The following is a 15,792-nucleotide window of genomic DNA, read 5'->3' as shown; positions in this document are numbered from 1 at the left end:
ATAATAATTGAACAATGAACGTATGAGCATATACATGTATATTATATATATAAAAACACAAACCTAATACATATATGTATAATAGTATGTTGCACTTGTAATCATGAATACATATTATCAATAAAAGAATTAAAATAAATAACTTTACAAGTATTGCTTCTATACATATAATATAAATATATGAAGAAATCAAAATAAAAAACTTGTGTAGCTTTTGCTTTCTTTTTTATAAAATTCTCGCAATGTAACTTAACTTTTAGCTTAACGTGTTATATAATTAATTTCACATATTGCACTTGTAATCATGAATACATATTATCAATAAAAATTATAATAAATAACTACACAGTACTGCTACTCTACATATAATATAAATATGTGAAAAAATCAAAATAAATAGCTTGCGCAGTGCAGCTTTTCTAACTTTCTTTTTTATAAAATTCTCGCAATGTAACTTAACTTTTAGCTTAATGTGTCATATAATTAATTTCACATATTGCACTTGTAATCATGAATATATATTATCAATAAAAGAATTGTAATAACTACACAGTACTGCTACTGTACATACAATATAAATATATGAAGAAATCAAAATAAATGACTTTGCGCAGTGCAACTTCTCTAACTTCTTTTTTTATAAAATTCTCACAACGTAACTTAATTTTTAGTTCAATGTGATGAAATAATAAAAATTAGGTATTCTACTTATTTTTTGCATTTGCTTAAATACAAGTAATCTACGTATTATTTTTGAATAAAAAATTAAAATATTTCCGATTTGACTAAATAAATATTTTCTGAAAAAATATTTATTCATTTAGTGACGCTTAAATTTGCCAGATATATAGTTATGGATCCACGTTTTAATTTGAGCAACGGATCGATTAAATAAGCACTTATTTTTTTCTTTTATACAGGAAATTTTTTTGTTAGATGGCAGCTGTGAAGTGGTAATTTCTTTTTGAAATTCTTTCAATATTGTATTACGTTCTTCTTCCGTCCAACGTCTTCGTTTTGTTATACCAAATGGAGATGCTACAAAATAAATTAATTATCTATGAATCAGAATAAATATTTCTATATAAAAAGCAATAATTTACCTAAATTTTATTTAAATGTATTTTTATTTAAATTACTAGTAGAATAAAATTACTTTAAAATTCTCTTCAGAGTACTGACAAACTTTCATTAATAAGAAAATATTAAAATTATAACGTCATAATTATAAGAATAAAAAGAAATAGAAATGCAAAAATAAAATAATATAAAATAATATAAAATAATATAAAATACAAATAATATAAATAAATATATAACTAAATTAAGCTAATGTGTGTGGAACCTTTATCATTTATCATTATTATTTTTTAATTAAATATTGTTATTATGTACATTAAAATTCTATCAAAAAATGCATTATAAATAAAAGCTTAATATATTAATATACTTTGACATAGTCACATGAAAATATAATACTAAATAATATTTAAAAGAAAATCCACTCTGACTTGATAAGTTTATAAAAACTGAATACAATATGTGAAAATGAGAAAATAAACTTACTACTGCCACGTTTCTTTATCTTTGGGGAATAAGTTTCGTCAGAATCATTGTCATTATTCACTATAGTATGGTTTTGATGCACGATTTTCTTTTTTACAGATTTTTGTTGTTCATCTGTTACGCTAAGAAATTTCGGTAATTTCCTTTCTGTTCGTAATAAAGAAGGCTTACGTGAACTTATCATACATGTTTCGGCATCGTTTTCCGATTCTGCACTCGAAGTATCTTTGTTTGTTTCTTGCATCTCTTCCTCTTCTGTTAATAATAACACAATATTATGATAATTATTATATATGTATATATATATGTAACCAATTCTTGAAACTAAGGGCTAATATATGCTACAACCGCGGACGTCGATGCATAAAAATTGAGTAAAGCAGAATGAACACAATAATGAAACGTATTCTCAATTTGAATCCATTTCAATGAATATATCATATTCATACTTTGATTTAATAGGTTCCAAACGTAACGTTTCATTGTTGCATTCATTATTACTACTTTTATTTCTACACAGACATCCATGATCGTGGCACACATTAGCCTTAATTTCATAAGTTTTGGTTTATACGGACTTTTGTCTGATTTTTTCTTCTAATTAAATAGATATATTAAGAATGCAGAAAAGTTTAAAAAAGGAATACAATAATTAATATATTTTATACAAAAATTAATATATAAAAAGTACTTGTGGCATATATATAATAAGATAAATAGTGTATATACCTGAATCACTATTATTAGATTGCTGTTGCTCATTTTCACCTAATGCTGCTTCAAGAAATTTCGTCATACGAACTATCTCTACAGCTGCTATTGACTGTCGATAATGGCGTTTATGAATTTTCTCGTGATGTCCCATAAAGTTCGCCAAATCATCCACTTCATTGTCAGATAAATTTAACGTAATGCATGTTGTAGCAATATGTTTACGTAATTCAGTACCTCTTAAAGAATGTGGTATTTGTGCATCACATTTTTTAGAAAAATATCGCATAAGGATACACGCTCTTAAATATTTGAAATGACGTTTGGTACTACTAGGTATGCCAAACACATACGGATTTTTCTCAGGAACATTTGCATCCTTTCGCTGGTTCAAAATTAGTTCAACACATTGAACTAATACCATGTCTAAAATCACAGGCACTGTACGTCCCAATTTTCCACGAATTAAGAATCTTACGTATTTATCAGCAACCTATATACAAAAGTTATATATGGATTATTATTTTGCATCATATACTATATTGTGTGTAATTTAATTATAATATTTGTAAACAAATAATATTTATACATAATATTTATAAATAAATTTATCATATTTAATACTTTGTGTAACATCATCTTTTCTCAAAACTGGGAATAAAAATTTTCTTACTGTCTCAATTGCACATTCATGAATTCTGCCCATCAAAGCACGTCCTAAAACTTGTACATTTCTGCCTTTCAATTTTCCTACACATTCTTTAAAATGATGCCTGATATTATTTTTAGTGAACCATCCTTTACACTTTGCGCAACTTATAAAATCTTGTACTGTTTGCAACTATTTTTGGCAGGCCTTCGACAAACAATTAATTCTCCCGTATTTAAGAAAGGATCCGTATTATGTATGAAATTCCCTTTTTTTCTAATAGACTCTATAATTTGTTTTCTTTCTAAATTACCTGCAATGAGAATATTAAGTAATGTATATATAATGTAAATAATGTATATATAATGTAAATGTAATGTAATATTAATAAAATTATAACATATTAATATATTATATTTAACAAATAATCAATATTTATAAAAAAATATACTATAAACTTAAATAATTATACAGAATTGAAAAATATGATCACCTTTTGGTAATAATACAAATTTCTTTACTTCAGGTTCCAATTTATGCACGTTTTCTAAATGACGTGCAATTTTACTCTGAAACTTTTTGCAATAGTAGCAAAAATTTTTTTTTTGATGTCCCTTAGGTTGAGAAAATGGAACATATAAATTGTCTTCTCTACAACCAAATGTATTGATAGAAGAAAGATCTATCAGTGATTCTGAAGAATTTTTATCATTAGTTGCAGATACTTTATTGCGGAAGCTTTCATGTTCCGTAATTTCTTTGTCAATTGTAATTTCCAATGCTGAAGGTACATATTCCAAAAAACTTGATGAGTTTGCAGAAGCAATATTGTCATTAATATCATCACGGGAAATCATATTATTATCACTATCATTACTTAATGTGTTTGCACAAGCAATGTTGTCATTAATATTTTCATCATCACAGGAAATCATATTATTATCACTATTATTATAATTTATAGAAGCTTTGGCGTTAGTGAGATCATTTAACATAATAGAATTATTATCATCATTAAAAAAATATATCATGACATCTTTGAGAACAATACCCGTTTCAGACACATTGAAATTATCATTATCACAGGAAAATGTAAGATTATTATTATGAGAATTATTACTGTTCATAAAATTAATATCAATATCAGTATTTACATAACAGTTATCATCATCACAAGAAAGTATCACATTATCAAAATCAGTATCATTTGCAGAATTGTTAGCAGTAATAGTACTATCTACTACATTATGATTTCTGTCATTACAGGAAAATGTAATGTTAAGTTTAGTAGCATTTACTCTATTCTGTTCATTATTAGACTTACTAGAAATTATCATAGCATTATCACAACCAACAATTTTGTTAGAATTATTAGTGATGCAACCTTCATCATTTATTGCATTGTGATCATGTTCATTAGAACATGATATATCAATATTAGGATCATTATCATTCGCAGAATTATTGATATCACTATGTACTGTTTTGCAACCATTATTGTTCTCATAAGAAAGTATTACATTATCAAAATCAGTATCATTTGCAGAATTGTTAGCATTAATAGTACTATCTACTACATTATGATTTCTGTCATTACAGGAAAATGTAATGTTAAGTTTAGTAGCTTTTACTCTATTCTGCTCATTATTAGACTCACTAGGAATTATCATAGCATTATCACAACCAACATTTTTCTTAGAATTATTAGTTACACAATTTTCATCATTTATTGCAGTGTGATCATGTTCATTAGAAAATGTCCCGTTGTTATCAAAATCAGTACTATTCGCAGAATTATTGTCATTAATATTTTCTACAATGCTATCATTTCCATTATTATCGGCATTATTATTTGTAAAATTATCAGTATTACCAATAATTTTCGTTTTAAATCCGTTATTAGAATCAACGTGTTTTATAAGATAATTGATGTTACTTTGATCATTTGCATTGTGGCCTTGTTCATTATAAAGAAATGATACTACATTATTGTCAAAATCAATAGCATTACTTAAATTGTTAGTATTAGTATTCTTTTTAGTATAATTCATATTGATAATGCAAGCATCTTGTGGTATTTCTGTAGTTTCTACAAAAAAAGTATAATTATTGTAAAAAATAGAAATGCAATATATTGCATGTAGTTTTAGAATTATAATACTATAATACTTACTATTATTATTATTGACAATTAATTTTATGTTTTCCAGAGCAATACGTGGATTATATGTATTTAAACTTTTAGCAATTGCAAGAATATCATTTTTATTTTCTGTAACAATAAATATAGTAATTTCAATTATTTATATATAAATAACCACAGAAATTAACGCGTTGATGCAAGAATTTAACTGAAAAGAAAATTAAAAAGCAGTGCTGAGTAAAAACTTTAGATTTTTACGACTTAAGTTAATATTAACCTGTTAAAAATCGAATAAAAAGGTTACGTGCTGTTGTGCTCAATATTAACAATATTATTGCAATGTAAACATTTTATATTATTTTAAATAAATATAGAATGGTGATACTTACTATTCTGTGCAATTGTACGTATAATACATGTTTTTTTACGATTCCTAACTGGACATTTTACGCGTCTTCTCTTGTGTTTTATATTTACATGATATTTATGATAATTACAAAAAAATAATATATATTGTGACATTTTTCACTTAATGTGATGCAATCGCGTACAAATGAAACGAAACGATTTTCATTAAATGTAAACCGAAATCTTATATATATTACGCAATATCTTATGCAATATTGCTAATAAATATGGAAGGTGCCGGTCCCGCCAAATTATAAGTTTGTTCGCATAGCAGGCTCTCCCCCAACATACTTCTCGCTCCAATGCGATCCTATTGGATTATTTGGATATAAAGATGCTTTTATATGATAGCATCAAACGTGTCGGCGTAAAAACTCATTGCGCAAATGTTAAATAAAATAGATTTCAGCTTCTTGCTGCTAATAATAAGATGAATCATACGAGATCATACGATGAATAAGTCGAGATCAAATGAATATTAGCACATATTAGTACTGAAAATTAATATAATATTAATTATAATCATTATATTTATTATATTTATTAATATTATTAGCCACAAGAAGTTATTTTTTATCTTATGTGACATCTGCGCAAACGTAGATGCTTGACGCTTGATGCTAGCATGTAAAGGCACCTTTATGGCTCCTGCACACCAGCGCGATGACGCGACACGCGATGCGCGATATCCAATGAGCGTGCAGCTTTTCCGCACGTCATATCCGTCGCACTATAGAGTGCGACATCGCAAAAAAGTTGACCAAGTTTGAAGATTTGTAGCGCGCGACGAGCGATTTACTGCGACCCTATCTATAGATGCGATGTCGTTATAAACAAAGAGGATCTCTTTGGTTATAAATAAACGTGCAACGACATCGATCCGAGAGTGATATTGTCATTAAATTATAAAATTGCAATAAATGGTAAATATGCAATAAATGATGTTAGGTTTCGTAATCGCGCATCGCGTTTATATGAATAGGTAGAAAATCCTATTCTCGCGATTCGTCGCATATCGCGTGTCGCGTCATCGCGCTGGTGTTACTGAGACTGAGAGAGAGAGAGAGAGAGAGAGAGAGAGAGAGATTGCGGTGGAACGAGTTAAACAGTATTTAGATCATGTGCCGACTGAAAATACAATGGGCACTAATCAACCTTACGCGTGGCCTAGTCAAAGTGTTGTGGAATTAAAAAAGTTGTTTTGATGTACAGGTAATATTTTCAAATTTTTTGATAAAGATAACGCACGATTGTAACATTTGGTAAAAGAAATTTTTGTAATTATATTCGCAGGAACCATTTAGTGCCATCGTTGAAAGAGATAACATTCGTTACTCGACCAGCGGAAAAAATAGACGTCGTTGGTCGCACCGGTCCTGGAAAAAGTTCGTTACTAGCTTCGTTGTTTAGACTGACAGAGATCAGTTCTGGGAGTATATTAATCGACAACGTGAATATTCAAACGTTACAACTGAACACATTAAGGTATTCATAAACTTGCAAAAAATAATCATTGTATGTTAACAGTTGTAAAGAAAAGAAAAACATTCCAGATCCCGTTTAGCAATTATACCTCAGAATCCGTTTCTTTTCTCGGGTACTAATCGAGAGAATGTGGATCCGTTGGATCAGTATACCTATATGCACATACATATATACAAAACCTTCGAGAAATGTAAAGTGCATTCTTTAGTTCATCGAATGGATGGTTTGGATGCAGTCTTGGATAAAGGTGGTAGTAATCTCAGCACTGGGCAGAGACAATTGTTCTGCTTAGTCAGAGCTGTGCTACACAATGCGAAGGTACTTCTTATCTGTAATATTCAAGAAAGCAATTGTTCCTGTATTAATGACTTGATATTTATTTATCTCTGTGAAATTAGTCTTTTTTTCTTACTTTCTCATTTGCTTTGCTTTTGAATAAAAAATTCTTAAGTACCTCAAATTGAAAAATTATCTTCGTAAATCCAATGTTTAATTATGGGTTCTATGTAATCCCTCATGGATTCTAACAATTATTATTAAGAAACTAGAACTAAGAGTGTAAACATTTTCTGCAATTCTTCTGAAGATAAATATTTCAAAATTAATTTAAATAATTTTTTTTAATTTGCATTTTTTTACATAATGGGAAATGTCGTTAAGTTATAATCTTTTAGGTATTCAAATTTTTAAAAATTTTTGTAATTATTATGTGATAAATATAAAACACAAGACGATACACATTAATTGTTCAGTTAATAGGAATTTTAAGAAAAACATGTATTATATGTATAATTGTACAGAATAGTATCATTATTATATATTTATTTAAAGTAATATAAAATGTTTTCATTGCAATAATATTGTACGTATTAAGTGCATACAACAGCACATAACATATTAATTTGATTTTTGGGAGGTTAATATTAATATAAATTGTAAAAATTCTAAAGTTTTTACACAGCGCTTTTTAATTTTCTTGTCAGTTAAATTCTTGCATCAATGCGTTAATTTCTGATTACTTATATTTAAATAATTAAAATTACTTTATTTTTATAGAAAGTAAAGACGATTTTTTGGATATTGTTAATAGTTTAAATACTTTAAATAGAAATAATCCACGCATTGTTCTGAGAGACATGATCACAAAGCTTAATATATTAATATACTTTGACATAGTCACAATTATAATACTAAATATAATACTAAATATAATACTAAAATATAATACTAAATATAATACTAAAATATAATACTAAATATAATACTAAATAATATTAAAGAGAAAATTTACTCTGATTTGATAAATTTATAAAAACTGAATAGAATATGTGAAAATGAAAAAATAAACTTACTACTGCGATGTTTCTTTATCTTTGGGGAATAAGTTTCGTCAGAATCATTGTCATTATTCACTATTGTATGGTTTTGATGCATGATTTTCTTTTTTACAGATTTTTGTTGTCCATCTGTTATGGTAGGAAATTTAGGTAATTTCCTTTCTGTTCGTAATAAAGAAAGCTTACGTGAACTTATCATACATGTTTCGGCATCGTTTTCCGATTCTGATCTCGAAGTATCTTTGTTTGTACCTTAATTATTATATATGTATATATATGTGTAAACCAATTCTTGAAACTAAGGGCTAATATATGCTACAACCGCGGATGTCGATGCATAAAAATTGAGTAAAGCAGAATGAATACAATAATGAAACGTATTCTCAATTTGAATCCATTTCAATGAATATATCATATTCATACTTTGATTTAATAGGTTCCAAACGTAACGTTTCATTGTTGCATTAACCTTAATATCATAAGTTTTGGTTAATAAGGACTTTTGTCTGATTTTTTCTTCTAATTAAATAGATATATTAAAAATGCAGAAAAGTTGAAAAAAGGCATACAATAATTAATATATTTTATACAAAAATTAATATATAAAAAGAACTTGTGGCATATATATAATAAGATAAATAGTGTATATACCTGAATCACTATTATTAGATTGCTGTTGCTCATTTTCATCTAATGCTGTTTCAAGAAATTTTGTCATACGAACTATCTCTATAGTTGCTATTGACTGCCGATAATGGCGTTTATGAATTTTCTCGTGATGTCCCATAATCTAATAATAGTGATTCAGGTATATACACTATTTATCTTATTATATATATGCCACAAGTTCTTTTTATATATTAATTTTTGTATAAAATATATTAATTATTGTATGCCTTTTTTCAACTTTTGTGCATTTTTAATATATCTATTTAATTAGAAGAAAAAAGTCTTTATAAACCAAAACTTATGAAATTAAGGCTAATGCAACAATGAAACGTTACGTTTGGAAATTATTAAATCAAAGTATGAATATGATATAACCATAAAGTTCGCCAAATCATCCACTTCATTGTCAGATAAATTTAACGTAATGCATGTGGTAGCAATATGTTTACGTAATTCAGTACCTCTTAAAGAATGTAGTATTTGTGCATTACATTTTTTAGAAAAATATCGCATAAGGATACACGCTCTTAAATATTTGAAATGGCGTTTGGTACTACTAGATATGCCAAACAGATACGGATTTTTTTCAAAAACATTTGCATCTTTCGCTAGTTCAATATAAGTTCAATACATTGAACTAATTCCATGTCTAAAATCACAGGCACTGTACGTCCCAATTTCCTACGAATTAAGAATCTTACGTATTTATCAGCAACTATACAAAAGTTATATGTGGGTAATTATTTTGCATGTATATACCATATATATAATTTAATTACACGCACAAATAAAATTTATAAATAAATAATAGTAATAATAATTTTTAGCTGCTGTAATTTTGTGCCTAATGATTTATATAAATTTAAATGGGTCTTTTTCGTTATACCTTCGCGAGTATTAAAATCTTCAATAGTAACCCGTTCTATTTTTCCTGCTCTTCTATTAAAAACTTGCATTGATATAACTGTTGCAAGTTCTAGCCATGTTTCCTATTTAAATTTCTTCTGAAGTTTTGCATACAATAATTTTCTTTCGTTATTTAGATATGAGTGTAATTTTTTTATGTCTTCCATAGATGGAAAGACTTTTAGCTTACTTTTAGCTTAACTTTTCTAATAATTTTTAGCAATTGCCAGACAATCATTTTTATTTTCTGTAACAATAAATATAGTAATTTCAATTATTTGGATATAAATAATCAGAAATTAACGCGCTAATGTAAGAATTTAACTGAAAAGAAAATTAAAAAGCAGTGCTGAGTAAAAACTTCAGATTTTTACGACTCAAGTTAATATTAACCTGTTAAAAATCAAATAAAAAGGTTACGTGCTGTTGTGCTCAATATTAACAATATTATTGCAATGAAAACATTTTTTGCAACTATTTTTGGCAGGCCTTCGACAAACAATTAATTCTCCCGTATTTAAGGAAGGATCCGTATTGTGTATGAAATTCCCTTTCTTTCTAATAGACTCTATAATTTGTTTTCTTTCTAAATTACCTGCAATGAGAATATTAAATAATGTATGTATATAATGTAAATATATTAATAAAAATTATAACATATTAATATTATATTTAAAAAATAATCAATATTTATAAAAAAATATACTATAAACTTAAATAATTATACAGAATTGAAAAATATGATCACCTTTTGGTAATAATACAAATTTCTTTACTTCAGGTTCCAATTTATGCACGTTTTCTAAATGACGTGCAATTTTACTCTAAAACTTTTTGCAATAGTAGCAAAAATTTTTTTTTGATGTCCCTTAGGTTGAGAAAATGGAACATATAAATTGTCTTCTCTACAACCAAATGTATTGATAGAAGAAAGATCTATCAGTGATTCTGAAGAATTTTTATTATTAGTTGGAGATACGTTATTGCGGAAGCTTTCATGTTCCGTAGTTTTTTTGTCAATTGTAATTTCCGATGCTGAAGGTAGATATTCTAAAGTACTTGATGTGTTTGCAGAAGCAATATTGACATTAATATCATCACAGGAAATCATATTATTATCACTATCATTACTTAATGTGTTTGCACAAGCAATATTGTCATTAATATTTTCATCATCACAGGAAATCATATTATTATCATTATCATTATAATTTATAGAAGCTTTGGCGTTAGTGAGATCATTTAAGATACTAGAACTATTATCATCGTTAAAAGAAAATATCATGACATCTTTGAGAACAATACCCGTTTCAGACACATTGAAATTGTCATTATCACAGGAAAATGTCAGATTATTATTATGAGAATTATTACTGTTTATAAAATTAATATCAATATCAGTATTTACATGACAGTTATTGTCATTATCACAAGAAAGTATCACATTATTATCAAACTCACAGTTATTCTTAGAATTATTAGCATTAATGTTATTATTATTGCACAAAAGTGATATATCAATATTAGAATCATTATCATTCGTAGAATTATTGATACTGATATTACTATCTACCGTTTTACAACCATTACTATTATCATAAGAAGATATCACATTATCAAAATCAGTATCATTTGCAGAATTGTTAGCATTAATAGTACTATCTACTACATTATGATTTCTGTCATTACAGGAAATGTAATGTTAAGTTTAGTAGCCTTTACTCTATTCTGCTCATTATTAGACTCACTAGGAATTATCATAGCATTATCACAACCAACATTTTTGTTAGCATTATTAGTGACACAACCTTCATCATTTATTGCAGTGTGATCATGTTCAATAGAAAATGTAACGTTCTTATCAAAATCAGTACTATTCGCAGAATTATTGTCATTAATGATATTATCTACAATGCTATCATTTCCATTATTATCGGCATTATTATTTGTATAATTATCAGTATTACCAATAATTATCGTTTTAAATCCGTTATTAGAATCAACGTGTTTTATAAGATAATTGACGTTACTTTGATCATTTGCATTGTGGCCTTGTCCATTATCAAGAAAAGATACTACAATATTGTCAAAATCAATAGCATTACTTAAATTGTTAGTATTAGTATTCTTTTTAGTATAATTCATATTGATAATGCAGGCATTTTGTGGTATTTCTGTAGTTTCTACAAAAAAAGTATAATTACTGTAAAAAATAGAAATGCAATATATTGCATGTAGTTTTAAAATTATAATACTGTAATACTTACTATTGTTATTATTGACAATTAATTTTATGTTTTCCAGAGCAATACGTGGATTATTTGTATTTAAACTTTTAGCAATTGCAAGAAGATCATTTTTATTTTCTGTAACAATAAATATAGTAATTTTAATTATTTATATATAAATAACCACAGTATTTAACGCGTTGATGCAAGAATTTAACTGAAAAGAAAATTAAAAAGCAGTGCTAAGTAAAAACTTTAGATTTTTACGACTTAAGTTAATATTAATCTGTTAAAAATCGAATAAAAAGGTTACGTGCTGTTGTGCTCAATATTAACAATATTATTGCTATGATAACATTTTATATTATTTTAAATAAATATAGAATGGTGATACTTACTATTCTGTGCAATTGTACGTATAATACATGTTTTTTTACGATTCCTAACTGGACATTTTACGCGTCTTTTCTTGTGTTTTATATTTACATGATATTTATGATAATTACAAAAAAATAATATATATCGTGACATTTTTCACTTAATGTGATGCAATCGCGTACAAACGAAACGAAACGATTTTCATTAAATGTAAACCGAAATCTTATATATATTACGCAATATCTTATGCAATATTGCTAATAAATATGGAAGGTGCCGGTCCCGCCAGATTATAAGTTTGTTCGCATAGCATACTTTCTCCAACTGAAAAGTAAATGAAAAAGCGGTGCTGTATAAAAAATTTGAATTTTTACGACTTATATTAATATTAACCTGTTAAAAATCAAACAAAAAATATGTATATAATGTATATATAATATAAATAATGTATATATAATAAATAATGTATATATAATGTAAATATTGTATATATAATGTAAATAATGTATATATAATGTAAATAGCGTATATATATTGTAAATATTGTAAATAATGTATTCTATTGTTCTGTTTATAGATATACCATAATCTTATTGTACTAATTTTAAAGTTTTCTGTAGCATTTTGCTTTTCTATATCATTAGCTTTTATGCATTCAGTTATTAACAAATTACCAATTTGTTTTAAATATGTCCCAATATTTGACGCAACTGATGGTGCACCATATTTTTTATTAATATCATCAAAATGAGCTACTTTATTTACTGCTTTCAGACAATCATCATATATGGAAGGATTATATATATCAGAAAACTCTGTTATGTTAGAGTTATATTCTTTCACTGCGATAAGAAACCTTCCTTATAATCGAAGTTTAGCACGTATCATATCTTGTTGGTGTTGATGATTGTACTTGATACATAATTTGTTCGCAAATGTTATTATTAATTTATCATATTTAATACTTTGTGTAACATCATCTTCCCTCAAAACTGGGAATAAAACTTTTCTTACTGTCTCACTTGCACATTCATGAATTCTGCCCATCACAGCACGTCCTAAAACTTGTACATTTCTGCCTTTGGATTCTCCTACACATTCTTTAAAATGATGCCTGATATTATTTTTAGTGAACCATCCTTTACACTTTGCGCAACTTATAAAATCTTGTACTTTTTTGCAACTATTTTTGGCAGGCCTTTGACAAACAATTAATTCTCCCGTATTTAAGGAAGGATCCGTATTGTGTATGAAATTCCCTTTCTTTCTAATAGACTCTATAATTTGTTTTCTTTCTAAATTACCTGCAATGAGAATATTAAATAATGTATATATAATGTAAATAATGTATATATAATGTAAATAATGTATATGTAATGTAAATAATGTATATATATATAATGTAAATATATTAATAAAAATTATAACATATTATTAATATATTAAAAAAATATTTATATTTATTAATATTTATAAAAAATTTACTATAAACTTAAATAATTATACAGAATTGAAAAATATGATCAGCTTTTGGTAATAATACAAGTTTCTTTACTTCAGGTTCCAATTTATGCACGTTTTCTAAATGACGTGCAATTTTACTCTGAAACTTTTTGCAATAGTAGCAAAAATTTTTTTTTATGTCCCTTAGGTTGAGAAAATGAAACATATAAATTGTCTTCTCTACAACCAAATGTATTGATAGAAGAAAGATCTATCAGTGATTCTGAAGAATTTTTATCATTAATTGTAGATACGTTATTGCGGAAGCTTTCATGTTCCGTAGTTTCTTTGTCAATTGTAATTTCCGATGCTGAAGGTAGATATTCTAAAGTACTTGATGTGTTTGCAGAAGCAATATTGTCATTAATATCATCACGGGAAATCATATTATTATCACTATCATTACTTAATGTGTTTGCACAAGCAATGTTGTCATTAATATTTTTATCATCACAGGAAATTATATTATTATCACTATCATTACTTGATGTGTTTGCACAAGCAATGTCATTAATATTTTTATCATCACAGGAAATCATATTATTATCACTATCATTATAATTTATAGAAGTTTTGGCGTTAGTGAGATCATTTAAGATATTAGAATTATTATCATCGTTAAAAGGAAGTACCATGACATCTTTGAGAAGAATACCCGTTTCAGACACATTGAAATTGTCATTATCACAGGAAAATGTCAGATTATTATTATGAGAGAATTATTACTGTTCATAAAATTAATATCAATATCAGTATTTACATGACAGTTATTATCATCATCACAAGAAAGTATCACATTATTATCAAACTCATAGTTATTCTTAGAATTATTAGCATTAATGTTATTATTATTGCACAAAAGTGATATATCAATATTGGGATCATTATCATTCGTAGAATTGTCCCCAAAACTGCCATTGTATGATAATGTAGCAGTTTTGAAGTCTTTTGATAAATCATAGTTAATGTCCTAAAAGAATAATACTAAGACAATTAAATGATCGAAATTAATGTTTGGCAATCTTACAACTTTCATTTTCACTAACTTTATAATCTCTAGCCAAATAGACTCAAGTTCCGCAATAAGCTCAAGTTACGCAATTGGCTATTATAGAGATATGTAACAAATATATAACAACTACATGAAGAAAAATTCCTTAAGAAATAAAATACTACAGAAATGTATATTTACTTATGATATGTATAATATACTGCATACATATAATACAATATGCTGCATTTAGGTTTGACATGGTAAAGCACTGTTTTTCCTGACATATTTACTGCAGTAGCAGTACAAATGGTTTCTCAATATTCTAGCATCAATAATATGAAACCGTTAATATTTCGTATATAATCGGTTGACACATGTGAGTGTGTATATATTTCTTATTTAATATATTCTCAAATAAATCAGTTGCAATATTAGATAGATAGATAGATATATTTATTGCCGCCCCAATTGGGGATTACAAGGCGCTTTTTTTTTACAGGAACGTTCCCAAACCTTTCCTTCCTTTACCCTTTTTCCTTAGCCTAAACTTATATCTATAACTTAATCTAATTACATGTTTTTCGCCACGCCTTTCCTCTTCGCCGCCTTTCTCATCTTCTCTCGCATTTCTACCCTACCTACACACACACACACGTCCGCCTTTCCCTAACCTTTCTTATTCTAAATTATCTTAACCTACGCAATCTTACATTCTACTTAGCCTATGTTGGACCTCCGCTTCCGGTTACCGTTATTCTTCCACTCCTTTCCTCTCCCTCCCTCTCTCTCTCTCTCACACTCACTCACACACTCAC

At 27.0% G+C, this 15,792-nt stretch overlaps 4 protein-coding genes and 1 long non-coding RNA gene across 7 annotated transcripts; 1 reads left to right on the top strand and 4 right to left on the bottom strand.

The window, feature by feature from the left end:
• Positions 1 to 94: 94 nt before the first annotated feature.
• Positions 95 to 3,080, bottom strand: LOC114946126 (uncharacterized). The gene is made up of 4 exons (XM_085485436.1): positions 2,951 to 3,080; positions 2,296 to 2,770; positions 1,567 to 1,821; positions 95 to 1,038 (listed from the first exon to the last, which is right to left on the bottom strand). Exons 1-4 carry the CDS (start codon positions 2,981 to 2,983, stop codon positions 821 to 823), a joined length of 981 nt encoding a protein of 326 aa, XP_085341562.1. The 5' UTR covers positions 2,984 to 3,080; the 3' UTR covers positions 95 to 820.
• On the bottom strand, positions 3,080 to 5,941 carry LOC146722109 (uncharacterized). Its single transcript, XM_085485435.1, has 4 exons — positions 5,459 to 5,941; positions 5,100 to 5,198; positions 3,420 to 5,015; positions 3,080 to 3,239 (listed from the first exon to the last, which is right to left on the bottom strand). Exons 1-4 carry the CDS (start codon positions 5,589 to 5,591, stop codon positions 3,094 to 3,096), a joined length of 1,974 nt encoding a protein of 657 aa, XP_085341561.1. The 5' UTR covers positions 5,592 to 5,941; the 3' UTR covers positions 3,080 to 3,093.
• A 346-nt stretch (positions 5,942 to 6,287) lies between these two features.
• Positions 6,288 to 13,498, top strand: LOC114942074 (ATP-binding cassette sub-family C member 10-like). Of its 3 annotated transcripts, none has more exons than XM_029317367.2 (4): positions 6,288 to 6,689; positions 6,771 to 6,962; positions 7,031 to 7,280; positions 13,255 to 13,498. In XM_029317367.2, the coding sequence occupies exons 1-4, from the start codon at positions 6,682 to 6,684 to the stop codon at positions 13,345 to 13,347; spliced, it is 543 nt and encodes a 180-aa protein (XP_029173200.2). In that variant the 5' UTR covers positions 6,288 to 6,681; the 3' UTR covers positions 13,348 to 13,498. The 3 variants fall into 3 exon arrangements, with proteins under 3 accessions (XP_029173200.2, XP_029173201.2, XP_029173198.2); XM_029317368.2 differs by lacking the exon at positions 13,255 to 13,498 and adding an exon at positions 8,414 to 8,666; XM_029317365.2 differs by lacking the exon at positions 13,255 to 13,498 and having other exon boundaries at positions 7,031 to 7,754.
• Positions 9,564 to 11,965, bottom strand: LOC146722108 (uncharacterized; the record flags this gene model as incomplete). The annotated part of the gene is given in 3 exon segments (XM_085485503.1): positions 9,564 to 10,469; positions 10,623 to 11,566; positions 11,569 to 11,965. Coding segments are annotated over 2 exon segments (1,287 nt in total), but the record flags the coding sequence as incomplete, so codon positions are not given.
• LOC146722107 (uncharacterized) lies at positions 11,971 to 13,673 on the bottom strand. Its single transcript, XR_014925339.1, has 4 exons — positions 13,155 to 13,673; positions 12,501 to 12,804; positions 12,142 to 12,240; positions 11,971 to 12,057 (listed from the first exon to the last, which is right to left on the bottom strand). It is a non-coding gene; the product is annotated as an uncharacterized LOC146722107 (long non-coding RNA).
• Between the last annotated feature and the right edge of the window lie 2,119 nt (positions 13,674 to 15,792).

Source organism: Nylanderia fulva, unplaced genomic scaffold (genome assembly GCF_048542155.1).
Source record: "Nylanderia fulva isolate GAGA-0341 unplaced genomic scaffold, ASM4854215v1 Scaffold37, whole genome shotgun sequence".
NCBI classification, from domain to species: Eukaryota; Metazoa; Arthropoda; class Insecta; order Hymenoptera; family Formicidae; genus Nylanderia; species Nylanderia fulva.
Note: the sequence above shows the minus strand (reverse complement) of the source record. Positions and strands in the feature narration are given on the sequence as shown.

Coding starts and splice junctions, on each gene's coding strand:
- LOC114942074 (XM_029317365.2), top strand. Junction 6,963..7,030: donor TTACAACTGAACACATTAAG/GTATTCATAAAC, acceptor AAAACATTCCAG/ATCCCGTTTAGCAATTATAC.
- LOC146722109 (XM_085485435.1), bottom strand. CDS start 5,591: ATGTCACAATATATATTATTTTTTTGTAATTATCATAAATATCATGTA. Junction 5,199..5,458: donor ACGTACAATTGCACAGAATA/GTAAGTATCACC, acceptor TTATTGTTACAG/AAAATAAAAATGATATTCTT. Junction 5,016..5,099: donor AATTGTCAATAATAATAATA/GTAAGTATTATA, acceptor CTTTTTTTGTAG/AAACTACAGAAATACCACAA.
- LOC114946126 (XM_085485436.1), bottom strand. CDS start 2,983: ATGGGCAGAATTCATGAATGTGCAATTGAGACA. Junction 1,822..2,295: donor ATCTAATAATAGTGATTCAG/GTATATACACTA, acceptor TATTATTAACAG/AAGAGGAAGAGATGCAAGAA. Junction 1,039..1,566: donor GATAAAGAAACGTGGCAGTA/GTAAGTTTATTT, acceptor TTTATTTTGTAG/CATCTCCATTTGGTATAACA.